The sequence below is a fragment of the Micropterus dolomieu genome, linkage group LG22 (assembly GCF_021292245.1).
Source record: "Micropterus dolomieu isolate WLL.071019.BEF.003 ecotype Adirondacks linkage group LG22, ASM2129224v1, whole genome shotgun sequence".
Lineage (NCBI taxonomy): Eukaryota > Metazoa > Chordata > Actinopteri > Centrarchiformes > Centrarchidae > Micropterus > Micropterus dolomieu.
Genome location: NC_060171.1, coordinates 1185105 through 1212986, shown reverse-complemented (window position 1 = coordinate 1212986; position 27882 = coordinate 1185105). Strand labels below are relative to the sequence as shown.

The 27882-nt window shown below is 42.1% G+C and overlaps 1 protein-coding gene across 1 annotated transcript; it reads right to left on the bottom strand.

Moving 5' to 3' along the window:
* Nucleotides 1–17889: 17889 nt before the first annotated feature.
* Nucleotides 17890–20177, bottom strand: rxfp3.3b (relaxin family peptide receptor 3.3b). Its single transcript, XM_046037961.1, has 2 exons — nucleotides 18858–20177; nucleotides 17890–18754 (listed from the first exon to the last, which is right to left on the bottom strand). Exons 1-2 carry the CDS (start codon nucleotides 20057–20059, stop codon nucleotides 18499–18501), a joined length of 1458 nt encoding a protein of 485 aa, XP_045893917.1. The 5' UTR covers nucleotides 20060–20177; the 3' UTR covers nucleotides 17890–18498.
* Between the last annotated feature and the right edge of the window lie 7705 nt (nucleotides 20178–27882).

The following is a 27882-nucleotide window of genomic DNA, read 5'->3' as shown; positions in this document are numbered from 1 at the left end:
ATGTGAAAAATGTTGTATGAATAAACGAACATACATCGAACCTCTGCGTTGCTTGTCCAAGTTTCTGTATACCTTTTGCCTGGAACCCATTAGCTTTAGCGTCTTAGCATGATATCCTGTATGTTGCCATTAAGACAGCGAGTCGGAGCTTTGCAAGGGGAGAATTTAAATTCAATATTTTAATGTATTCATAGTTCAGTTCGGTGACCTGGAGGGCAAAACAGCAGACCAACATAGACGCCGCAAAAGCAGTCAGATTTTATTTGGATCACCTTTCAACTTAAGAAAAAGAAAGATATGAACACAAGTGTTGGGCACTTCTGATCCGTATAAGGTTACAGCATCCGCTGCCGCATTTCTACCATTAAAAACCGCCAGGTTCCTGCCGCCGCTCAACTGCGGTAATGTTTACTTTTACCTTCCGGGGAATCCCTCACCTAACACAGCCCGGGCTTTTCTCCTCCTCGATTAGTGCGTCTGAAAGCACAACAACCATCCAGCATTTTGGCAACGCAAAAGTAACAAACTCAAAATAACAGCGCATCACTTGCTGAACATCTTTTTCCAAGGGAGCGTTTTCCTCGGAATGTGACGTCACGTGAAAAGTATGAATTGGTGCATGTTTCATATCGGTCAGACTCACATTACAGGAGATACTTTCCCATCCTCAGGCATAATGTTGTTTTTAAGGCCCAGTCGCACACAAAAGGGTTTTTCTCCTTCATTTGAAAAAAGAATCTCTGTCTATATGAAAACACACAATTGAAGTGCTGTCAAAAGCATGCCCAACCAACAGGCAGTGATATAACGCTTACATTAATAACATGTTAGCCAATCAGAAGCCTGACAAAATATTTCTGGTAGGCTGCCATCAACGGCAGGAAGGGGGCATCAAATATGTGGACTGACAGCGGAGTGGAGTTATTTCTCATTATCACACTTAAATATAAAGTTAGCAAAACAAATATGTTAGAACGAGCAGTGTTGGGTCACGTCCGCACAAAATGTCACCCCATGTAAACAAAGGAGACGACGGTGCGCACTCTGACGTCACGAGGCATCGACACTGCAACAAGAGTTTCTGCAAATCTTCACCCTGGCAAGAGTTTTCAAAAAGGTTTGTTTTCAGTGACCTTAACAGACGTGTGGACAAAAGGCTACGTTTTCTGAAATACCCATGTATGTTCAACATCTCTGCAAATCAGGAACCTGGCACTTTGCAAACATCTTCTGTATGATATGCTGTGCAAACACAGCTTGGAACATTTCATGAAGGGGAAGATTATTTCACTGTAAACCATCCTGTCATTTCCTGTTAGTAGAGCTCCATGCGTGGAAACTACATCAACCCGGTTTTGACTTTGCTGTAGTGAGGATACAAAGCACTGGAACCTTGCTCTAGAAATGCACAGTGACATCTCTTCTGGTCTTATGTAATCGCTCAAGGAGAGCATGGATTTAGGAATAAACTGCTCTGTCAGAGTCCTCTGGTTTAAACCTGCTCCTGAGGGACATTTGGACGACTTCAATCTCTCTTTGAGCCTTCAGGGGCAGCTTGTTCTGCATCTCGCTGTGGAGTGTTCATTATTACTCACAATAAATTACATACTTCTCAGGATCCAGCTGAATAACTTTCACCGCTAATAGTCACCTCCAGGCTTTACCAGCTGGTTGCCTGTGACTCGTTAATGCTGATTATCAGGCACTTCACCATAAACAGAGTTCACCCAGGCGTTCCACTCAGCCAGACTTTTCACTGCATTGGTCTTCACAGTCAGCCTCGCTAACCTTGTCTCTTACTGAAGTCACTGGAGGGAATCCTTTTGGAAAATTACATGGATTTATTCACAGAGTCAAATAAATATTACTAAAACAGATTCTGAGTTAAGTTAATAATCCAAAACTGTTTCACACAAATACCTGTTTTTCTGCTAATTATGATATTCTGGTCTTAATATCCAAGTAGGGTTGGAGTCAATGAAAGTTCGCTCAACTTCGCTTTGAAAGCTGAACTTTTTTCATCTCCTCTTTGGCTGAAAAGACAGAAACAGTTTAGAGTTGACAACCATTAGCACCAACCTGAAAATGAGATTAAGATATGAAATGTTAATTAAATGTATCTGACACACTGAAATAACAGGTATACTTAGATTACTCTGTGTTATTCATAAACTCCAATTGAAATATTTTAATTCAGCTAAGTTGATGAGTTTAAGATTTGAGTCTCCTAATATTTATGTGATCCGAGGGGCCAGATTTATTTCCTGTGTGTGTGTGTGTGTGTGTGTAGAAATTCACGTGAACTTTCACATGAACACCTTTAACCTTCCCAAAATTTCTATTGGCTGTCCCTGAATATTAAATACTTATAATACAAATTGTTGAACACAAATTTAAAAACTACGTACGGTACGTTAACACGTTAATTAATTAACACCAACAACTATTATATCACATGTTATTGCAGTTATTTTAAATTATTATTTTGAAAGTCTGTTGCTCGCGGGCTCTGAATACACATCCAGTCAAACCCTGGGTCACAGGAGGGGCGGGATGTTGATCAGCCTGCAAATCAGCCACCCAAACAAGCAGCGGAGGCTTCGGCAGACCACGCTGGATGCAGCGTGCGGGGGAAGTAAGACAGTAAACGCCAGGCGCTCTGTTGCAGCCTATTTAACTTCAATTAAAATTACAGGCTACATAACTTCACCTGAGAGGCCTTCATCTAGTTTTGCGGGGACGCTCTGCCGTGTGAATTCCCTCCTGCTGATGTCCTGTTTAGTTAAACAGTAATAGATTCTGGAAACTCCCAAACAGCGAGGATCAGTCTCTCTGCCAATGATCTGTGCTGCTCGTGTACTTCACACTTGCTGCTGAACACAGACTGTTTCTGCTGCTCCCTGATAAAAGAAAAATGTTTCTGCTGCTCCCTGTTCAGAAAAAAACCCAAGAACACTGGACTCTGATGGCAACTTGTTTTAACGAGTTAGATAAAAGGTAACACCCTGGCAGCAGCAAACAGCTTTGGTTTAATATTTGATTACATTAATGTTTAAGTTGAGATTTACAAGAAATATTTTATTGCCGCTGTGTAAAGGAAATACTGCAGGTAAAAAGCACCTTATTTGTTACATTTAAATTAAAAGTGCACAATACACTACTTTAGAATTCATTATTCAATTTTGTGCATAACAATAATTAATCACGATTAAGAAATGTAATTGTTGCCCAGCACTATTAAAAACATATGAAAATAGAGGCAAATTAAATCAAGCAATTTAAAAAGTTAAAAGAAACAATATTCTACGACAGTGATACGGTTAAAATGGATATATAGGACAAGATAGAAAAGAAATTATGCATAAAAATTAATAAAAAGGCGGTTTTGTTGTATTTAAGTATGTCTTGAGAAGTGATTTAATGGATGTCGCTGAGGAGCTCTAAGTGTAAAAGCCCGGTCACCTTCAGTCTGGAGCCGGGACTTAGAAACAGCTATCAGAGCCCTGCTGCCTGAGGATCTGAGGCTGCACTCTGGCTCACAGGGGAGCAGCAATTCAGCAATGTAGCTGGGAGCAGAACCAGGAAGTGCTTTAAAAGTGATGTGAAGCGAGGCTAAAACAGGACTGAATGCAATGAATTACAGTAATCCAACCGAGTCGAAATAAAAGCTCAGATGACCTTCACAAGAACAGGCCGAGAGAGAAAATACCTGATTTTTGAGATGTTTCTTTACTGGAGTTTTTTTTATCGAAGGGATGGACAGTAGCCATTGGGAACAGGCTAACCTGAAAAATTATCACTTATGCACCAAAAGGCCGGGTGAGGCCGGTGTGGATCCATCCTCTGGTTCATAACCTTACAGGACGTCATTGAGAAAGCTGTCCAACAGTAAAACAGCACACACGTTTAAGACTTTTCCAGGTGTTGTGGGGACATTTACATTAACAGTTAATCCACTGGGTCTTTACTTCCTTGGATGGTGGGAGAAGATGAAGACTTCTGTGTGGTTCCAACAGAAGGTGTTTGTTTCCTGTGTGAACTCAATTTTAACTTAAGTTAAGCTATATACCATTCTTAAATAATTTAACCAGCCTACTTACTTTTGTTGCCTAAATCCAATCAGACTGCTTCATAACGTTAACCAAATGTTTTATTTTTTATTTGAAGTCTAACCGAATGATGTAGCATATTTATTGTTATTTTGACCATGGAGCCCTGCACATCCACAAATTATGCTGAAGCCGGACTCAACAAAAACAACAGTAGTAGCCTAGTTAACGCAATAGTGCGAATGTAGCACGAGGTTACATCCACAATACTAAGTTTTAAAACGAATACGATCTCTTTTGTTGTCACAAAGTAAATACCGAGACATGCACAGTACAAGTGTAAAAGTGTTCTTTACACAGTACAGAATATTTTAATAAAAACACCAAAACTAAAACTCTGTCAGCAGCATCGTGTTTCTGCTAAGAGCCAATCAGGGAGCCAAACGTGAGCGTCTGCGTCATCGTTTTTAAAGCCCTCCGTTTTCACCAGTTCGCACTAAAACGAGTCCAAAGTTTTAGATAGAAGTAGACAAAAAGGAGACATCTCCATTTGAGTTAGCCATTGCCGATTTTGACGGCTAAAGACAACAGATTAGCTGTAACTACCTAGATAATTAACATTGACTTAACTTCACTTTCCTTTAATTGTCAAATGACCAGTGTCAGTGCAAAATGTGTTCTGCACAACATGGAAAAAAAGCCGTTTCGACGCTGTAAGTTGGAAAGGCCATGAAATGGACACGATCCTCCAAACCAAGAAATGCACTCCTCCAAATATTTATTCATCTGTGCGCACGGATTGTTAAACCAAACACACGCTCCATATATAGAAATTCAATATCTGTGGGTTTAGGGCTGATTCTGGCCACCGCTCTGTGTGTCATGTTTTGAAGCAATTTGGTCACCTTGAGGAAAATTGTGATGTACTTTCATGTAAATCTACAGTGAAGACCCCTCCAACAAGTGAAGCACACACTGTGGAGTCTCTCATGTGGTGGAGGAGGGGTGAGTCTTTTGCAGTCACTTGACAGAGTTAACGGAGGGGACAAGATTTATATGAAACTCTTTGGGTGACCTTGTTTCACCATAATGTCACTTCATACAAAACACGCGTAATTAATCTTGTAAAGTGATAAAATCTGAAGCTCACAGCCAGACTAACGTGTGGGCAGCCTGCAGCTGAAAACACTTCAGAATGAGAGATGAGTTCAAGGGTGAGAGATTTGTTTTAGTGATAAACGAGGGTGGCGAGCTTCATCAGTCACCTCAGTGTGACTGAGCACTGGTGTTTCTCGATCACACAGTTGGAGGAGCTGCACCACGATGACACTGGGGACATGCATTAGGTTTTCACACCATGTTGTGAATGTGAAATGCATCAGGAGTCTCCAATTCAGGCATTTGGATTTGTTATATTTGACAGAGAGTGTTAAACTGTGTTTCATATCACATAATTACTTTGAGATGAAACGAGCACTGAGCCGGCCTGCCCACTGGCTTGGCAGTAATCATCGCCACACGACACGGCACATCAAGTCATTCCTCTTGCTACATGAAACCTTGTTAGACGGCTGAAATTATGAGACAACGGCCTGGAGGTCTGACCTGACGCAGGCTGGATTCCTCACTTCCACTCTGAGCTCATGACCTGCAGTAACAAGTACAAACACCAGGGGGCGACTGTCTGCCCTCGGCCTGCAGAAGAAATAAACACCGACAGTGTTAAAGTGCTGGCAGCAAAATAAAAATCACACTCATGATTTTGACTTCAATGAAACAAACACCATCACAGAAAGAACATTCACTGCCCTCTGGCTTTCTGTACAAACAGCAAATGAATACTAGAAATATTTTTAACTAACTTAACTTTATAATGACTCAATTATCTCTTCATCACGATAAAAAACTGCATTTTTATCTATGAGAAGATAATGATGTACTCAAGAGGTGATCTTAAACTCTTAATTATCATCATGAAAACAAATGTTTCATCACCTCGAGATAAAAAAGCCTTATGGTCTCTCAAAGTCTTTCATCAACAGAGAAAAGAAATTGATGAGGTAGCTTAACAAGCACATAACGTTTGTGTTGTGGCAACTGTTTACTCTCGAGATAATGAGATGAAGCTGATTAACTTATAACACAAGATCACAGTTTGACATGTTGAGGTAAGGAGATAGATTCTTTATCTTGGCCATAAGTGTATATACACTGAGCAAAATTATAAAGGCAACACTTTTTGCCCCATTCATCATGAGCTGAACTCAAAGATCTAAGACTTTCTCTATGTACACAAAAGGCCTATTTCTCTCAAATATTGTTCAGGTGATCAGACAGCATGGGGATTGCACAGGTGTGCCTTAGGCTGGCCACAATAAAATGCCTTAGGCTGGCCACAATAAGAGGCCACTCCAAAATGTGCAGTTTTATCACACAGCACAACGCCACAGATGTTGCAAGTCAATACAGGACACCCCAGAGCATCTCATATAGACGCTTCCCGAAGCGTCTATATGAGATGCACCCGGTGCGTCTCACAGAGACGCCCTTTAGCGTCAAATTACTAACTAAACTACGTTTTGTCACTTTTTCTGAAAGCGCTGGTATTGGACGCCCTGAGATGAGAACGGGCTCAAATTTCTCACTTTAGATCAACATTCTGTCTTGCTACTGGCAACACCTTTAGTCTACTACTGAGCAGGCTTGCAGACTTGCTCAGCGAGGAGAGGCTGATGGGGGGGAGGTTAGGACAGTGATGTGTCTTGGAATCCTTCTGCATCTGATGGCTCATCACCTGACAGCGATCCACTTGCACAGAGTAGGCTAGACATGTACAAACGCTGTATTCATTTTCAGTTGCCAACAGCAAGGCTAGACTGAATAGAGTGAAAACTTTTAGGGAGGCATGATCATCAAAACGATTGATGAAGCACCCACATTTTCCACCCACAGGATGAAAACAAATACAGAAATTGGTATAGCAGGCTGATAACATAAGGTTATATTATATTATTTGGCCTATCTTGCACCCAGCACAAAGCGGCGCAAAGCGCAGCGCAAGTGTGTAGTTTCCAACAGGCACAGTTGACATTAGCACGCCAAGCGACCAAGTTATAGCAAATGTACTTGCGCCCATCTGTGCGCCCATGGGAGTTTAGGTCTTAAAATGAGGTGTGGTCAGGCACATTGCCATTAAGGCAGCAGAAAGCGACTGCACCACTGGCCCCAAAAAAACAGGTCTAAAGTCAGTGGCACAGTATTTCACTGTTTTGGTTATTTTAGGGGTGCATTACTGTGACACTGTGCGCAGGAATTGGTCAGGATAGAATGTTAATTGATATCCTTTGTTCTTCTCCACATCCAAAAGGTCCCACACACAGTCCAGGTTCATACAGTGAAACTGTTTGGTGCAAAGCAGCCGTCCTCCTGATCAATCCTGAGCTCCATCAGAGTGTCTAAATAATTTCAGAAGCTAAAAGCTGAATTCTGTTTCCTGCCTTCCTTTATTGCTTACATGACGTTTAAAATGACTGACAGCAGCATCTCTAAGCATGAAAGAAAATCGTTAAAGAAAACACTCATACATCAATAAAACACAAAATACAGAAACCAGTGTGGGAGAGATGTGAACCATGACCAGTTATCATAGTTTATATTAACGCAGTGCAGTGAGGATCCAGATGTTTCATAGAGGAGACAGCATCTGTCTGGTAACAGACTGGAGTTCTGACACTTCACTGATAAACTACAGAGCAGCAGAGTAACACAAGCTTCACGATCAGAGATGGTTTTTATATCACATCCACACATCTCTCCATATCCCCTCTCTGCTGTGAGTCTGCAGTTCAATCAGTAAATTGGTGTTTTTCATAATACACCATTTATACCCTACTATTATAGCAAGCGCACCCTGCTGTAAAAGGGAATGGGAAATGACACTGGTGTATTGCATGTTGTGCCCTACACGTCCATGACAAATTCACGACCCTGACCCTGGCAAGGGGGCAAATCTTACAAGATTGCACCCTCAGTCAAATCCTGGCGCCGGGACTGTGCTGATCATTCCTGTTTTTAGTCCACTAGACGACAATAAAACATAGAAAACAAGTAAGTAGTAGGAGACAATTCACTAAACTGCACTAAAGTCTCTTATGGAGCAAGTAAAGGACAATAAAGCCGCTCATCCAGCCTATCTAACTGACTGCATCTGATGAAAGCAGCCGGCGGCTCCACGAGTAAAATCACTGGATCAAAGTATGAATGAAAGCTGCTGCTCTAAAAAAGAAAAGCGTCGGATTGATATGATCGATCGGTGACCAGTGATGTGACTTGCAAATAAACTGTATGCAGTAGTGTAAAAGGATATCAGAAGAGGAAATAAACTGAAAGCCTAAAACTGAGCGGACTTTGATACGAGTTACATCATCTCAATTTCCCTGAAACATTTGGCCTAATAACTCCCAAGACAGCATGATCATATTCTGGGTTATTCAATAACGAATTCACAATCAGAATCAATAAATATAAATGCAGATAATATCAACGTTGTGCCAGTAACCTCTTCCTAGTTCCTGTGCCTCTGAGACACAGAAACCTGCAGGTGTTAAACAGGTAACAGCTGCAGAGAGAATCGTGCTGCACTGATAACTGAGACTTTATTAGTATCAGAACAGAGCCGACTGCCAGCTGATCCAGCTCTGATCGTTTACATTACATTTATTAATTTAGCTGACGCTTTTTTATCCACTTACAATTGCTAAACATATCAGAGGTCAACGAGGAGCAATGAGTTTAAGGTTAAGAGGTGGTTAAGAGTCTTGCTCAGGGTGGGGTGATGGGGGGGGATTGAACCCGGGTCTCTCACATCAAAGGCGGGCGTCTTATCCATTGTGCCATCACCACCTGCAGATCAGCTGCCACCGTCATCAGAAATGGACGTCGCTTCATGTGACGCTTTGAGGAAAGGACGTCTCATGTTTCTAAAAACATATTTCTTCGTTCCGTCTCTCCTGGCTTGGTTGGAACTAAGACACAAGGAAAAGACGCAAGTGAGGGAAACGTGGATGCAATTAAGAGTCTTGAGAAGCAGAAACCAGATGACATATCCTCTGTTCTGAAAAGGGAAGCTAAATAACCTGCGTCCTCTCCAGCAGCCAGCAGGGGGCGACTCCAGCGGCTGCAGAAAGAAGTGTGATTGTATAGAAGTCTGTGAGAAAATGTTTCTACTTGTCAGCTGATTTATTCCCTCAGTAAACACTTTCCTGATGAGTTTATGGTCTCAGTCGCTAGTTTCAAGTCTTCTTCAACACAGCGTGATGTTCATTTAGTAAATTATGGTCCCATTTAGAGGAACAGAGACCAGGAAGCAGGGGAGGCTTTAGGGCGGGGCTACAAGCTGATTGACAAGTCTATCACGGCAACCTGTCAATCAGGATATCAGCAATGTACTGCTCCACCCTCCAATCCAAATATGATCACTTCTGGTTCGACAAAACCAAGATGGCGAAGGCCAAAATGCCAAACTGGAGGCTTCAAAACGGTGGTGCACAAACCAGCGTGTGACATCGCGGTGGCGACGTCCACTTCTTTGATGCAATCTGTGGTTTTTACAGCTTTTTCTCTGAAAACGATGCCATGAGAGCAGTGAGAGGGAACCAGAACAGTAAAGCTGCAAACAGAAAGATAAATGACGAGCTGAAGGTCACTTTAAAACTCTGTAAAGCTGAGAAGCTGCAGATTTAGCTGATAACACACTTGCCACTCAGATGACAATGTCATTTCAGACTTTTTTTAAATCTATTGTCTTTTATATTTAAATTTCTAATAAGCATTGAGTAATATAAATTCACAACATTTAGGATAAAATAAACATGAGATCCAGCAAATATACATAGGTGTCATTTACACTGGGGACGCTGGGGACATGTCCTCACCACTTTTCTAAAGCATAAATTTGTTAGAAAAACGGTTCTGAAATATAGCTTGCAGTTAAATAATAAATGAAAATGCCTTTTACAAGAGAGGTTTATTTGCACATTAAGAAAGCATGCAATGCAATTAGAATATAGAAGAAACAAATGTGCATTGTCCAAAAAAAGTAACTTAAGCTAAAAAAAAACAAGCTGCTGATTCTAAAATTAACCAAAACGTGCAGCACCAATCAGTAACCAACAACTTGAGACAGTTTCTTTTTGGCCAAAGAGGAGGGAAGACTAAATCCTGCCTGCATGTGTGTTGCCTCAGCAGGGATGATATTACAGGAGAAAAGCTGATCTTCAGGACAAACAGATCTGAAAGCGACACAGAATGACTGAGAGCTGCACTGACTGAGATTCTGTTATATTGATATATTTTGAAAAAGCATTTCCACCATAAATTGGTGCAGAAAATGTTCACCAGAAGGCAAGAAATTACATGTTTAAAGACATCTCGTCATTGAGGATATGTTTAAAACACTTTTGTTTAAGAATCTCGTTCTCGTGAACCTAATATCGGGTACCACGACGTCTTGTAAGTATCTCTTCACACACCTCATCTAAGTCCCAGCACTTTTCAAAACTAAGTGAATCATAGCTGCCGCAATCATAGCTCGATAGGGCTGAGATCTGGTGGTTTGTGCCGGATGATCCATTACAGAGAGAAGACCGGCTGACTGCTCCTCTGCTTCGTCCTGTTGTGAGACGAGACTACGTGGCTTGATGGATAGCATCAAACATTCCTTTCAACTGTTATCTAACAGGTTCTTTTCCTCACAAAAGTACCTCCTGAATCCAGCAAGTGTGATAAGCAGAGGGGCAGAATTCGTCCAATGAATCAATATCAGATTGATTGCAATAAAGGTCAGGAAAGCAACACAATCTCATTTGTATCTGGGAGGACCCTGAAGGCAGCAGTGATTGATGATACAAGGATTGAGAATCTCACAACCTCATCAAGTGATTCAGTAAGAGACTTCCAATGCAAAGTTATAAAAAGGGACAGGACCAGAACATGTGGTAAAGGTCTACCTGGTAAGTTCTGAAAATCTTTACGACGAAACAACTTAGCATAGCCCTGACTGAACCTAACACCGTTTTAGAAGACAACCATTTTTAAAAGTCGTTTGCTTGTCTTCTTGTGGACAGACCTGACAAAGTATGAAATCCTATGTTAAACAAATCGGCATCATGATGTAGTTGTTTCAGCATCACTGTGATCTATTTATTGCAATTAAAAATCAGCAAAATGTTTATTTTGGGTTCACGCGGCTGTAGTAAATTAGATTAAGGGTCCTGTTTTAGCATTTCTTCCCTGCTCACCTGTTAGTTTTAGATTTGATTTTATTGATCACTTTTAAAGCACTTCATGGTTCTGCTCCCAGCTACATTGCTGAATTGCTGCTCTCCCGTGAGCCGTCTCAGATCCTTGGTCAGGGCTCTGTTCAGGTTTAAACCTAAAAGGTCACCTGCCTGAGAGCCTGAGGCTTACAGGATCAGTGACATCTTTCAAACCACTTTAAAACATACTTTTACATATAACAGCCTTTTATTAATTTTAGTGCCATCTTCCTTTTCTATCGTGTCCATTTCAACTGTATCACTGTTGCAGAAGGTTATTTCTTTTAACTTTCATTTTAAATTGCTTGAGTAAACTTCTGTCTTGAAATGTTTTCAATTTGTGTTCAACCATATAAAGCACTTGGTAACTCTGTTTTGATGAGTGCTGTATAAATTAGGTTTATAATTAATCATGAGGTGAAAATCACTTTGCGTTGTATGTGAACACACCATAAGTTTTGTCCACCCTGTGTGCAGTTTTGCATTGAATCCAGTGATGTCTGGCACGGACTAAAGGGTTGTGGACACAGGTGTTACAACCACAACAAAACTCAAACTTAGTGCGACCAGCAACATACCAAAGTACCCGAGGATTGGTTATAATCAAATTAACTCATTGCAAAGTAAGTAAATGATTTGTACGGAGTACCACATCAGCAGATGCTCACAGATGTGACACTTTTATGTGGAGCGAGGAGATAGTTCTCCAAGTTTGATTTGCATCTATGGAACCTTTAACTGAAATGATGCCACAGCCATGCTTTAATAACAAAGAATAATCCTACAGAGCGGGCAGGAACAGCAGGTTTGCATGAAGTGGCATGGTAAAGTGAAGATGCTTAAAGAGGAGGTATTCTGCTCATTTTCAGGTTCATAATCTTATTTAGAGGTTGTACCAGAGCAGGTTTCCATGGTTATATTTTTGTCCTACTGCACATTGCTGCAGCTCCTCTTTTCAGCCTGTGTTGAAGGCTTCGTTTTAGCTATGGAGTGATACATCTTGTCTCTAATCTTTGTTGGGAGTTGCACATGCTCAGTTCCTAGTTAAGGACTATTAGCCAATCAGAAGCAGAGAAGGGCGGGTCAGCGAGAAGCCGGTAAACGGCTCGGGTTCAGCCGGACTGGAGCGAGAGTTTCAGAGCGGCGAGTTATTAATCTGTATCCATAAAGTTTTAACTGAGCTCTGTCTCTACATCACAGGAACAACTTTATGTCCACTGACTGCCTGGAGGGTAGCTAGAGTTTGGAAGGGAGAGGAGAGCTGTGTGCTGCAGCTCGCTGTTTCTGAGGGCGTGTCTGAGGAGCCGCTCGGCGAGCGTTATATGAGGCGCGTTTAGCTTTCATCCCTGTGACGTCACAGGGATTAAAGGGAAGCGTCTGGACTACAAACGAGCTGTTTTCAGTTCAGAGTTTTCTGTGGGAGATGGGAACTCCCTTTGGGCTTTTTCACTTTGCAAACCTGTTACATGCACAAAAAAGGTTTATAACTCAATAAAGGAGAGGGAAAAGTCAAAAAGCAGAATACCACCTCTTTAAAGTTTGCTGAAACAGAAATCTGCTTCTTTATATGTACGTGTTTCCTGTTAAAACACAAAGGGGCGGACTTGTAGCACATATTTTTGGAAGTTTGCAGTAGCCAATAGCGCTGAATGTGCGTTACACTCTATAATATCATCAAGAATCCCTACAAAACAACATTTTTTTATCATTGTTGGGCCAGATGCTGGTGTACTGGTGACATAGAGCGCAAGGCAAATGCAATAAAACAAATAAACATCGACCTTTGATTTCATGGGGACTTTAAGGGGACTCAAATTTTTACACTGGACTGCAATAATATTTTTTGTGTACTGAGAGAAACATTGGTCATGAGGATCAGTATTTAGCTTGTTCAACATTAGCAGCCAAGTAGTGTAACTGAAAATAAGGCAGGACCAGACCTGAAGGGAAATAGCAATGCACTGAAAAACACAAGATATTATTTTTAGTTAGTTTACACTGCCTGGCAAGGTCAGAGGAAGACGTGACCTGCGCTCAAAACACTTGTAAAGCAACAAGCAGCAGGTCAAATCATTCAGAGAAAGTATCAGGTTCACTTCTGAGTAATCTCAAGCCAAAAGATCTTGAATGGTGATGTATGGAGTGGGAACACTCGAGCGGCAGTGCTGACTAGCAGATGTTCACTCTTGCTGAAATCCAATTTGTACCCAGATATTTCCCCAAAGTGTGAAAGGATACAATGAGCAGATTATAAATTGACTTTGTTGGGTCTGAAATATGTAAAAAGAATATGCATCTGTTCTATTTTACCCTGGTAATTCCAGTGATATTTGAAATTTTGATAGCTACCTCTAACGGTAGCGGTGAAAGTGGGCAAACCTGACTTGAGGGAAATATTTAGAATAATTCTTATTGGAATAGTTACGTTTTTCCCTATTCTAAATTGGCTTAGCGTTTCAAATAATTAAGCCCACTCCACTTCTTCTTCTGGTGATTGAATCAATCCTGTTTGATCTGTTAAAATAATGGATGGGAAAACGGACTTGAAGCGAAGGGCTGGTACTTTTACTCATCATTAAGAGTGAAAAGAGAGATGTTAGGCAGAAGTGAGGTTGGGCGAACCAGATCATTTACCGCTCTGCAGAGATGCAGTGATATTTCTTCATTAGAGGGACACATTTTTCGTCTGTTAGATTTGTGGTGTTAAAGCACAAAGGGGAGCGTGATGTAAGGAAAATGTCCACTGAGACCACAGCATGGCCAGAGATTATAATGGGTCCACAGGGGCAGGAAAGTAACAGAAAGAAATGAGTGCGAGCTTTGTTGAACGGGGGAGAAGAAGGAGGGTGGATGAGGATGAACCAGAGTTGGTTGTTCTTGGGAAAACTTTAAATGTGATTCATGTTCCTTGCCGTTGCTTTTTAGCGCCCCGGGTACTCTTCAGCATTGTTTTTGCACAACAACGTTGTGAAACGTCGGTTGGCTATAGGTAACAAAACTACCTGGTTAGGTTTAGCAAAAGATCATGATTTGGGTTAAAATGACAATGTTCCGTTTGTGAATTAACTTACAAAAGTTAAGTATCTTAACTAAAAAGAATTATTATTAACTTTTTATTTCACACAGGAAACAAACACTGGGTGAATGTCCAGTTTCTGAACCCCCACCCCATCCCCAACATAAAGTGTGATTTATACTTGCATCGAATCAACGCCGTAGCCTCACATGCACTTCTTCAAAAATGTAACTACACGTCGAGGCGGTGCGGATCGTAAGAACTATTGGCTCTGAGACATTGGTCAGCTGGGAAGCTTCGCAATGCCTCCGAGCCGACAGGAAGTGCCAGCGGCTGTAACACAGTGAATCAATATATTTGACCATCCCAACCCGAGCGAAATGACTCGTTTCACTATCAGAATGTGATCCATTCGGTCGATGACATTTGAAAAGTCGCAGCCACACATATACAATTTTACCCCCATTCAAGTTTGTGGATGGCTAAACTGGAAGTTAGCCTGCTCGGCCACGAAAGGTCTAAACAGAGCACTGTAGCGCTACCGCTAACTAGCGTTTGGCGGTGTAGTTGCAGAATGACGCAGACACCGACGCACAAGTATAAATGCATGGCTACATGCTTAGGCTACGCACGTAGACCCGACGCAGGAGTATAAATCCAGCTTTACTCTGATCTTCTGTTATTTATACAAGGCCTACTTTTAGCGTTGAATGACGAAGCTAAAGCGCTTTGAACTATGACGCCAAAGGACTTGACAAAGTAAAGTATGTATTTGACACCCTAAGAATGAGAATGAGCTGAACATTTTCAGCTGCACTACTGGTCAGAGTCTAAAGAGGTTGTTCTTTCTTTGTTCTTCTTTGAGATGGAACAAACATCCCTAGTGGAGTCATTAGACCTTTTAGTTTTGTTTGAGAACATCTTGGTAAGAAAATGTAGGATTTAAAATGTGGAAGTTCGTTATGAACTGTAAGTTGATTAGTGGTAGGAAATGTAGACATTACATAAGTAAATGGACCTGTCCTGTCTGCGTCTTCAAAGTCAAAAGCTTGCTTTCAGACTCTGTGTATTAAATCTGAATACAGTTACACTGAAGCCACCACAGCTGCCAGGGAAGCACTGCTGACCTTATTAAACCACTGCACTGTGTGTGTGTGTGTGTGTGTGTGTGTGTGTGTGTGTGTGTGTGTGTGTGTGTGTGTGTGTGTGTGTGTGTGTGTGTGTGTGTGTGTGTGTGTGTTCGTAAGCTCAGACCTCTCTGATAATGGGCAGCTGTATATTCACAGACCAGTAGTTTGCAGCTTTACAGTATGTGATGAAAGATTCATGGAGCCGCCTCTGCAGGCTCGTAAGGGAGGGGCAAAGTCCACTTCAGTGTTTATAGGCTGGACTGTCTTTACATAATGTGCAGTACGTGCTGCTCTTTGTTCTGTCCTGGTTGTCCTCTTTTTTTATTGTGAAGCCCTTTGCAACGCTGCATTTGATAAGTGCTTTACAGGTACACATTATGCATGTTCCTGCTGCTCTCTTTTGTTTTGTTTTAGATATAATCCAAATACGTTTTCCCAGTTCTTCTAATTAAGGTTAACTTATAAAAGCAGAAGTACACAAGAAATCAACTCAGAAGTTTCAAACTCGAGTCACAAGAGTTATTTGATCTTCATTTCTTCCAACAGATTTGGAGGAATTTCCTTTTTGTTAAGAATACAACCTTTTGTCCACACTAGTTCCAATTTTACATAAATTTTACCCCTCCATAAAAGCTCACATTTGTAGTGTTTAAAAATAGCACAATTATCATTCAAAACCACAGAAAACCACACATTTCTATGAGAACATTTAACTTTTTATTGTTTTGTTTTAAGATAGTAACACTCATGACGTGAACATGTTATGCAAAGTGATTTGATTTAGTTAAAAGTGAGTTTTTGGCATGAACCTGTAGACCAGCCTATCAGGACCAAAACCTCACGGCACATGAACAGTTTCCTCCCATCTGCAACAAGGCCCGGGTGATCCCCGCAAATGTATGCACAATAGGAATGTGATAAAATTGCATGTAAATAACTGTCACAATGCAAATACTCTCTTATTTTATTGTACAGCTTGTTTATTCCACAGTTTTAGATTTATTTATGTCAGGCAGCGACTCACCAAAGCAAATTAATTGTATGTGTATAAAACTACTTGGTAATAAAGCTGTTGCTAATTATTATGAGCTCTGATTGGTTGACAGCAGCAGCTCAAATGAAGTAAACACATTTTGGAGGATTTCAATCTTAAATGCCGCAAATGCTGGCATGACTGGACAGACAGAGGCAACCAGGGTGTGTTTAAAAAACCATCATGCTACAGCAGAAGCAAATAACAAGTTTACTCTTGATCGAGTTATTTTATCTTTTTATAATTTTATTTCAACTGCTCTGCAGTGTCTGCAAACATTTCTACCATTAAGCTTAATTTCATGGCAAAGCTGTGCTTATTTGAACACTTTATTTTTCAGTAAAAGGTGAAATCCTGACCACTCAGAGTCCAAATAACTCTGCATAACATTTACACTCAAACATGAACTACAATAAAATGGCAGCATTTTAGCAGCATTGTACCAATTAGATGAAAATACACTTCTAGTAATTAAAAATAGAGCCATGACTTTTCACAGTGCATTATCAGAAAACACGTTGCTAACTCATTTGTTTTGTGTGTTTTTTTTTTTTTAGAGCTGCAACGATTAGTCGATTAAATGATGAGTGGATAAAAAATTAATCTGCAAATATTTTGATATTATTCTAAATTACTCTAAATAGGCTTTAAAAACAAGTTTTTAAAATCATTTGTTGGTGTTTACTTATTAATGTTTTCCAAATATTGTAACTTAAGTGAATTTTTGACATTAACATCAGTATTTAAAGCTCTGGACCCTGATTGGTTGACAGCAGCAGCTCGGATGATTCTCACTTCAAACCCTCAAAGCTGGTTGGAAAGGACAAATTTGGACCAAGCCAATCAGAATGGAGCTCAGCTGTGAGGTAAACTATGTGCATGAGAAAAGAAGTGATGTTATATAGAATTAAAACAAATTTAAACTCAACCGCTCAAACTAAATCTAACCTTTAAAATGTCTAAAGTAAACATCTTTGAGGGAACAGAAGTTCACAAAAATATGCTCCTTTAAGTGCTCTGATGCAAACAAAAAAAAAATCTTAAACATTTAAAAATAAACATTTATCTTCATCGTCTCAAATAAAAGTCATCCCCAGGCTGTTGGGATTATCTTCACAGCAGAGGGAGTCACACACAGACAGAGCAGCCCTGAGGCCGCTGGCATGTAAACACTGGAGTTCATTTCCTACATTTCTGCCAGTAAATCTGATCCACTGCCTCACAGACTGAACCCCTGAACGCAGCACAGCCTGCAGCCCCGTTTCAACATCTAAACACAAACCTTAAACAGCACCAACACTTGGATTAATGTCAACACAAAGGAAATATTTTATTCTCCAAACATTGTTTTTAAGGTTGTATTGGCAGGTATTTGTTTTACATTCACTTAATCAAGCTTGTACATTTTACAAATCAGCCACAACAAACACTAATAATACTCCACAGAGTGATGCTGCGCAGCCGATCAGACAGAGCTTCGTTTTCAACTCAGATCAGATCCGATTTGTGTGTTTACTTCATGTAAACTCAGCAAGCTGCTCCTTTTTCCAATTCTATACTTCAACAAAAAGGGCACTCGCGCTCTGTCTGATCGGGGCCGGATCCTCCCTGCAGCACAGTGACCGGACTGTGACCGGATTCCTCTGCTTGGAACATAAATTCTACACAGAGAGCACTTTAGAGGGCGAGGCAGCACTGGATGAGACACTGAGCCTTCACTTCATTTATAGTAGAGGAAAAAACAAAGAGTAAGCTTTTCAAAATCAAAAAAACAACATCAGCATAACTGTTATGTGAGATCCCAGTCGGACTCGGAGCAGTCAAAGCGCAGATGGTTGGTTTTTACGCACCGCGCGTCCTGGTGCGCAATTTACGCGTGAATGTAATTTCTCTCCTTTTGTGTCTCACACATTTAAATTGCGATAAAATCTAATCAAATCCATTTGATGCAAAGTCAGAAACATCTCATGCGCCAGGTATAGCAGTGATTAGTTGTCCGGTCCTTCGTTTTATACGAGAGATGGATTTGGCACAGCTTGCACGGCGTTCTCCGAAATACTGAGGCCAAATATGATCTTGTGTGCAGTGTTTTGTTAAAAATAACAGACAAGCTGTCAAAACTCCAGCAACACGTACAGTACAAAGAACAATGTCGCTGTGAGGAAAGCTGAGACAATTCGCCAGGATTCAGGAGGACAGTCAGGGTTTCTCTGAGTGAATAGTTTTAAAAGATCAGTCATCACTCAGAAGTTGATGTCAGCTGGTTTCAAAGATTTTCTGTTATTGTGTTTTTTACTTTAAAGTGTGGTTTACCTCTGCAGCGGTTCGGTGTCGAACTGGTCCGTTAAAACAGACAGTCTGCAGTTCTCCGTCTCCACGTTGTTCAGCGGGATGACAACCTGCGTGTCGTCGGGCTCCGCTCTCACCGTCCCAGAGAACGGTCTCAGGGGGCAGGTGTTCGTCCCAGTGGGCGAGGAAATCCTCCAGAACAGATCCTTCATCTTCTTCCTGAACTCCCGGCGCATGAGGCAGTACAGCACCGGGTTCAGGCAGCTGTTGGTGTGCGCCAGGCACACGGTCACCGGGTGGACGTACGTGTGCACCATGTAGTACGTCTTATCCCAGTTGACCACGTTGAATTTCACCAGGACGCCCCAGAAGGTGATGGCGTGGCTGGGCATCCAGCAGATGAAGAAGGAGAGGACGACGATGGTCACCGAGCGGGTCACTCTGGACCTCCGCTTCACCTGGTTGTTGTTCATGCTGCGCAGGCGGACGAAGCGCAGCAGCATCAGGTAGCACACGGTGACAATCAGCATGGGGAAAACGAAGGCTACCAAGATCTTCTGGAGGTGGTACAGCGCCAGCCACGACTGGCCGTCCGGGAAGCCCAGCAGACACAGCCTCTCCCCGGCCACGCTCTTCACCGTGGAGAAAATAGCGGTGGGCAAAGAGGCCACCGTGGCGGAGACCCAGAGACCGGCGATCACCCAACGCACCGGGCACACCCGCCTCCGGGTCCGGTCCTTCAGCGCCGAGGCCACCGACCAGTACCGGGTGACGCTCATGGCAGTGAGGAAAAACACGCTGGCGTACATGTTCATCACCGTCACGGAGAGGATGATCTTGCACATCGCGTTTCCAAACGGCCAGCTGAAGTCCAGAGCCGTGTCCACCGCCCAGAACGGCAGAGTCAGCACGAACTGGAAGTCCGTCACGGCCAAGTTGAGGATGAACAGGTTGATGCTGGAGCGTTTCTTCCTGCCCCGCCGCCCTTTCATCAGGAAGAACACCAGCAGGTTCCCGACCAGTCCGGCGGCGCACACCACCGAGTACACGATGGAGATGACGATGCGCAGGGCCGGGGAGCCGTCCGCCGGCACGTCGATGTCATCCAGGCTGCTGAACCGGTCCTGTCCTCCAGCGGACCGGTTCCATGAGGACGTGGTGCTTTGGTTCCCCAACTCTGCCATCCTCTCTGGTAACAGACCCGACTCGAGTCCAGCAGGGCGCATCACCTCCTGCGCTCCTGGAGAAAAGAAACTTCCAGCGCTGTCAGGTGCGCAGAGTTCCCGCAGCTCATGTTAACCCCGCGCTGTGTTTTCTCTCCTGCCCTCACCAGGCGCTCTCAACTTTCCGGAGCTGCTCTCACCGCCGCTCGTTACTGGATCACTGTTGAGCCCCGTGCGCGCGCAGCTCACTTTATGTTCTGCGGGTGTCCGCGGAGGCGCGTGCCCGACCAGGGACTGGCGTGTCATTTCTAGACAAAACTACACTGCAGAGGGCAAGACCGGAGATTTAAGGGCTAGAGAAAGACTTCATAACCCTCTCCACCCTCCTGCACCTGTGTCCTATAAAACAGAGGGAAGGACACATGTAGGTCCTTCAGTGTTATAATAACCTCTTTGGGAATAAAGTGTCTTCAAAATGACTTAACAAGCTGCACAAATGGAGATTAAATCATTGAATAAAAAACTACCTGTTTGTGTCACAACTGGTGTTCTTAAAGATTTTGAAGTAAACACATCTTATGAAAAAACTCAGTAACTTTCATTTGTTTGTTATTATTATACAAATTGAATCTTGTTATCTTATCACCTCAGGTGTTTGGTTTTTAATTGCTCTAAGTGGTTGACTCAGCCTGCTCTTTTTTACAGTTGTATTCATGCCTGGTGAATGCCTAAACATTGCTTTCCAATTAACAATATAAAATAGCTTACAAATACAGACAAACAGAGCTGACAGTGTGTTTCTAAAAACACCTTTCTGTCTGTCCTGTGCAGAGAAACGAGCCAGTTTAAGTGTACAGCGACATTTATTATCAGACGTTGACAAATGTTTTGCAGGGATTCAAACCACCAAATGAATCTGCCACATTGCAAAAAAAAATGAATTTAATCTGACATGAAGGGCACAACGGGACTGAACAACGCTTAAGACCGGAGCAGACTACAAGACTTTCCACGTCGGCAGATCGCTGTGCTGTTCAGACTATACAGATGTCGTCACTACATGACCGGCCGGCGACAGGAGGTCACCCACTACACGAGCTGATGACTCTGTCACCCGACGACTCCATCTGGTCTCCAAACCAGGTTCTGTCAAGAAAACACACTCGAGATGTAACACAGGAAATGAAGCGAAACCATGTTTCAAATTGATTCTCACAGGGGGGCAGCAGGGATTGTCTGTGTTACAGAGAGAGTTGGAGCCGAGGCGCATAAAAACTGTTTTGTAATGAAAAAGTAGCTGCCTGTGTGCCTTCGGATACGGAGTCGGTAACAGCTCCAGATATTTGGCATGCTAGAGATCTGTCTTGGCAGACCGAAACCAGGCTTTACATTGTAAAGCAAACTGCCACACAGTTTCATCACAGGCCAACACATTCTCACTCCCAACTCCATATATTGCTGCTTGTTAACGCCCTGGGTACCCCTTTAGAGTCATTTTTAGACGTTTAGGGCTTCACGGTCAAATTAGCAACACCTAGCCACAACAAATATGCAACATCCGGTAAAGTTAGCAACAATAAATATGCAAAATAACACGCTAGCGTTCATTTTCAAACGCCACGTTATTAAAGTTGTGAAACGTTGCAATTTGGTTAGGTTTAGGCAACAAAACTTCTTGGTTGAGGTTAGGAAACGATCCTGGTTTGTGTTAAAATAACTACGTAGGTCACTTAACACGTAAGTAAACTCGCGTCACTTGCGTAACTTACGCAATTTACGTAACTCGCGTAACTTAAATAAAAATATTTAATGTTGACTTCTTGTTTCACACGGGACACTAACCCCAGTCTCCTGGTTCACTGTCAGGGTTCTGGCCCTACGTCCACCCCAAGCACCTCCTCACTACGTCTTTTCTGCTAAATACCATACCACCAAAAAGTGACGCTACAGGGCTTCCCCCGACTGCACTGAACTATGACATATGACACTATATGGACCATGCGTCCATATGTGACAACTCGGGGAGGGAGAACGGGTTGCAAAGGCAGCGGTTGGTGATGCCGCCTCGGAGCAAGAAGGGTTCTGGGTTCGAACCGGACGGCCAGCTGGGGCTTTTCTGTGTGGAGTTTGGATGTTCTTCCCATGTCAGAGTGGGTTTAGGACCCCCCAGGCTTTCTCCCACAATCCTAACTCATGCAGGTTCATAGGTTCATTGGTGACTCAAAACTGCCCACATGTGTGTATGTGATGAACTGGCAACCTGCCCGGGGTGTACCACGCCTCTCGTCAATGTGAGCTAGGATCGGCTCCAGCCCCCCGCCACCCTGCAAAGGATAAGCCGTTATAGATAATGGGTGGATGGAAATTTATGCAAGAGCTTAAATCTTTTATCAGGCAGCAGAAAGGACAGAAAATGTGATTTAAGTCTTTATAAAACCAGTTGGGTGAGTAAAAAGTTAAATAACTGCCATTTAAAAATGAATATATCTTTCTCTCTCTGAGCTCTTGTTCACGGGCCAATAGTGTCATACATTACCCGCATTAGCTCAGGAAGGGAGTAAGTGAATTACTTACTTGATGCAGGTTCACTCAGTTAATGATGAATCCACACAGAGACAACAGTTCAGCAGCCAGATGGCCCACGGCAACATTTTTCCCATCATCCTCCCCTCTGATCCAGCTGGTTGGTGCCAACAGGCTTCCCTGATCCCGCTCCACAGCTGTAACTCTGCAGGGAAAACTGGATTGTAGGTTTCAGCAGAGTAGAGGAACATGTTTGACTCAGTACACAACAGGCAGCCACTCTACATGACATGTAAAAGCAACATGAGGCGATATGAAAGCAATTTAAATACAATTAAACAGAGTTAAATAGAAAATACCAATAAAACAGGAGAGTAAAAGTTGCAGTGCAGTGTAAGAAATTAATCTAAATAAAAAAAAGTCTTGATTTAAAAGAACTGAGAGCAGCAGACCTGCAGTTTCCTGGGAGTTTGTCCCCAGTTAAATGGTGTATCATACTGAATGCTGCATTTTCTCCCTAATCCGTTCAGTGCTTTATAAAACAGCAGTGTATAAAACTAGTTATCTGCCAAAAAGGAAGCCAGTGTAAAAACCTCTTTGATCCACTCTTTTGGCCTTATTAAGGACTCGAGCAGCAGCGTTCTGAATCAGCTGCAGCTGTCAGATTTTTAAGGAGACCTGTAAAGACACCGTTACAGTAGTCGAGTTGACTGAAAATAAATGCATGTTTTTCCATTTCCTGCTGAGACAGAAGTTCTTTAATCCTTGATATATTCTTCAGGTGATCGTAGGCAGACGTTGTAATTTTAATGTGGCTGCTGAAAGTCAGTAAGCCAAGATGATCTGTTCAAATTGGCGCTAAATAATAAATAATTGTATTGAAAAGTCCTTGGCAAAGGAAACACATGAGTCACGCAGGAAGTAAAAATCGTTAGAGCTGAACAATTTTACCCCTTGGCGTGTTAAGGAATGTCCATCTGCCTTAACAAGATGTCTGACTATCAATAAAGTGCACTGAATGGATGGAACAGCCAGAACTCTGCTGAATCCCTCAACTCCTCTTCTGATTGGTGTTACAGGGTCACTGACAATCACCTCAGCGTTCAGAGAGCTAACAGATCAATAAAGCTTTGTTTCAGCCCGCCCTTTCCAGAGAAATGGCCGTACAGTTCGATTATGCAGCAGCTTATCTGGCAAAATAGATATCGTACAGCGGCTGTTTTAAATTTACGTTTTAAAAAAGCCTTGTCGAAGGAGAATTTCTGTCACTGTTCTAATCTATCTATCTATGACCAATATTAGATTTTTGTTAGGCCGTGACTCTAGTGTCAGAAGTCAGATGAGGTAGTATGAAGAGCGTCCCAGTAAGGAGGTGGTGGGGTGGATGGGTGTGTCAAGTAAACTCCTGACTTTCACTCAGGAGACAGAGGTTTGAGTCACGTGTGGAAGAAAGTCAGAGGTGACATGTTTTAACTTAAATAACGTTTGTAATGTTCGGTACGCCTGTCACTGGATTGGTACTTGCTCATGATCTAACATGTCGTTTTGGAAAACTTTTCTCGTTATTGCGGGATCATTTTCTTGTGATCTCGAGATAACGGGTCATAATTCTCTTCAACAAATTTCTTATGAAGAGACTGTTACTCGACTGTGTGCATCCCGAGGATTGGGCCACATCGATTAACCTAAGGACTTTTATTTTCCCATCATTCACAGGCAGAGGAATTTCATGGGAATCCATTTAACGTTACACATTTCCTGACGGCCATTTCCAAACCTTTGAAATAGCTGTCGGGAAATGTGTGAAACTCATCATAACTTTGTTGAAGAGGATAATAAAAAACACACAAAAGAAGAAAATAAAATCGATAAGAGCAGGAGTCAAACACATAATCCTTGGATTACACGCCCTATACTCCACCAACTGAACTAACCACTGACACTGATAATCTATCTGAAATTATCGTAAAGAAATGCACCTGCCAACCCCTGTATTCAGCTATGGTTTATTATCGAGATAATTATAAGAGTTAAAAAAATTTTAATGTATGGCCGCTTAGGGCTTCCGTACATTTCAGCACTTTAGACTCAGATCACTGGTCCCTGTTTGCAGGATGTTTCCTGCCCAGTCAGAGACCATTTCCGCATGTTGGCGTTCTTACTGCACATGCTTCTTACATGTTTTACAGCAAAGGTCTGCGCTGTTGATAGGCCACACATTTCAGTTGATTAGATCACTTTATCACCAGCCCTCTACTGGTCTAAGTTTTCCCCATCTCTCAGTGTATTTCTTGTAAGTTATACGTGTTACATACAAGTCATCATTGTTGTTTAGTGGGTAAAATTCTGTAAAGCAATTTAAATTAAAATGCCAGTTGTTTCATATTTTTTTTTTGATTGAAGGCAGAGGTATGTGAGATGTGTTTCCATTTATTCTGGATTTAGTTTGGCTTTTCTAAAAGACCCACACTCCTCTACACAGATAAGCGTATTATTATTATTATTCTTTTTGTGTTTCCATTTTACAGCAGTTGCGTAGATGACTGTGTTAGCAGCTGCCTCCTCGTCCAGCAGCCACAGGATCATTCATTTGCAGTCTTCTCTTTTAGCCTCTGGTTTGGTCTGCACTGGGACTCACTGCCTCTGGCCACATTCTCGTTCTCTGAAGTCCAACATGACAAAAGCTCTCACCCTTTTCCTGCCTACTCAGCTTTTACGTGTTACAACCAGCTGTAATCTAACTTGAATCAGTGCGGGCGACCGATACATATTTGTCCCTCAGCACATGCCGCCGTTCAGTACTGATTCTGATACAGATGAGATCTCCAAAACGCCCTGAAAGGGTCAGTACCTAAGAGAAGTGGTCCAAGGAAGGAAAGGCTCATTGATGCACGTGGGGAGCGAAGGTTGGCCCGTGTGGTCCAATCTAACTGACGAGCTGCTGCTGGTTCTGATAGAGGTGTCACACAGTGGAGTCCAGGCCTCGACAGGTCAGGAACAACTACATTATGACCGGTAGGTGGCCATAATGTTATGGCTGATTGGTGTTTAGTTAGTCCCCATCCTGACCTCTAGAGAGGTGTCCAAAGCCTAATACTCAAGTACCTGAATAACATGAAGGTTTGATACGTTTAGAGGTCTGGACGCAGGTATACAGAGACAACATGACACTTTCCACAAACTCCTGATAAAATGATCTGGCTCTTTAGCTGCTAGACGTTTCACTTTCTGCACCAGCTGGTCTGCTGTGTGCCGCTGATGAAAACAGCTGCTGCTGCTGGAAACAAGGAAGATCAAACGGTGAGCTGAAAGAATGTAGTGCTGAACAAAACACCATGAATCTATTGTCCAATCCAACTGGTGACCCTATTGCCACATGTTCAGCATGTCTGTGATGGAGAAGGTGTTGGCTGTGTGAGCCCTAGCTTAAGACTTCCTACTTCTGCATGTTTGAAACTGATGCATTAGCTCTTTAGACGTCCTCAGTTTACCCTGCAGAGCAGCTGGTGATCAACCACATTCAAGGACATTTTCTTCACTTCAGTTGTTAAAAAAAAAGAAGGAAGATTTACACTGAGCACCCCGTGGCTCACATGGCGGAGAAAGATAAGTGAAGTGGAAATTCGTAGCCCAATCATTTGAAAACTTCACCCATGAATCAGCGTGTGCCCTCACACGAGGAGTAGGATTTTTCTGTGCAGATCATTAGATGTCTCCTTCGCCTGATGGGCCCCTGCTGTCTGCATGCAGGGCTCTCATTAAATCAGCATCAAGTAAAACTGTGTTTTAATGATGTTTCATTATGCACTTGGTGTCTTAATGTTTCATGGTTTTAAACATTACTACATAAATATTATTAACAATATATTTTGATTTGAGAGAATTGTAGAATATTTCTGCTACCTACAAGAGTCACACATTTCCTTTCTTAAAGCGGAGTCAGTCCATCCAACACTTTGGTCCCGAGCAAGATATCTTAAAAACTACAGGCCAGATTGATTTGAATTTTATTATGAACATTCCCCAGAAGCAATCTCATCTCACAGTAGGGGGGGGGAGAACAAACAGAAAATGTCAGAAGAGAAATTTTTGAGGGGGACACAAATACTACAGCCAAAATTGCTTGTAGGATACGTGTACACAGAGGGAAGTCTTCACCACACGGCCATATTATCCTAAATAACTTGTGTCCTTGAGGCTACATAGTAATTTAGGTTTCTTCTGGGATAGAGGATGTCTCTTACATACATATATACATATTAGATATTTAACGGCAGCAGGACAACTGATCTGCCCAGCCCAACCCAAAGGTGGATCTACGGTATCAGCCCAACATCGGTTCACATACAGGATTATCACTGTAGTAAGAGCTGCTGATTCCAGTTACTGATTTTTTAAAAAGGTCTGACCTGCTAATTTTGACAGATTCCGATTTTATTTCTTTCCAAGATAACTAACAGCATACGCAAACATTTTTCTAACTATTTATTTGAAAATTCTATTTTTTATTAGGATCCCCATCAGCACCAGTAAAAATGTTCTCACTGGGGTCCATTCAATTGTATGCTGTAATGAAACATTGGATATAAATGAACATTTTCACTGGAAGGAGCTGAAAATATATTGCCCACCATTTTAATTCTCCAATTTATTTTTGTTTTTAATCACAAACTACAGTAATCTGCTCACATTTCTTTTCCCGTCAGACACAGAAGCAGACACCTACACCTGTCTGTCTCTGTCTGCTCTGACTTTATCTGTCAGCAGTTTTATTTTTATTTTATTTATATTTATTATTTGTTCACCCGTGATTCCGTTTTCCCAGCAGCAGATGAGCCTCGTGTGGAGGAGGCTTGTTGTTAATCACTGATAGAGACCACCGTGGTGTGAATGACATCGTCACCAGCAGCTGTGTTCACTGTGTCTTTACCTGCTGCCTGCTTTAAATGTCCACAGCGTCTCTTTCTGTGTGTTTCTCTGCAGATTTAGGGAGCGCTGCGTCTTCTTCACTCTTGTGAATAACTTCCACGCACCTGAGACGTGTTTCAGCCCGTGTGTGTGTGGCTGTGACATGAGCTTACTGTCTGTGCACACATGTGAAAAACGGCGCAGCCTGATTGTAACATTCAGAAAATTGGATATTTGACACTGGTCAGAGCTGAGCAGATGAAATAAAACAGCCTATTTCAGTCCCCAGCTGATCAATCTTCACATCTCTAGCTGTAGAAGATGAGTTCCAGTCCAATAAACTGTTAAACAAGCTACCAAATAAGCTAGGTAATGTTATAAAAACAGAGTGGGCTCATGGAAAAATAATCAGTTATTGTAACTTTTTTGTCATGATTCATTTATTAATGACTCAA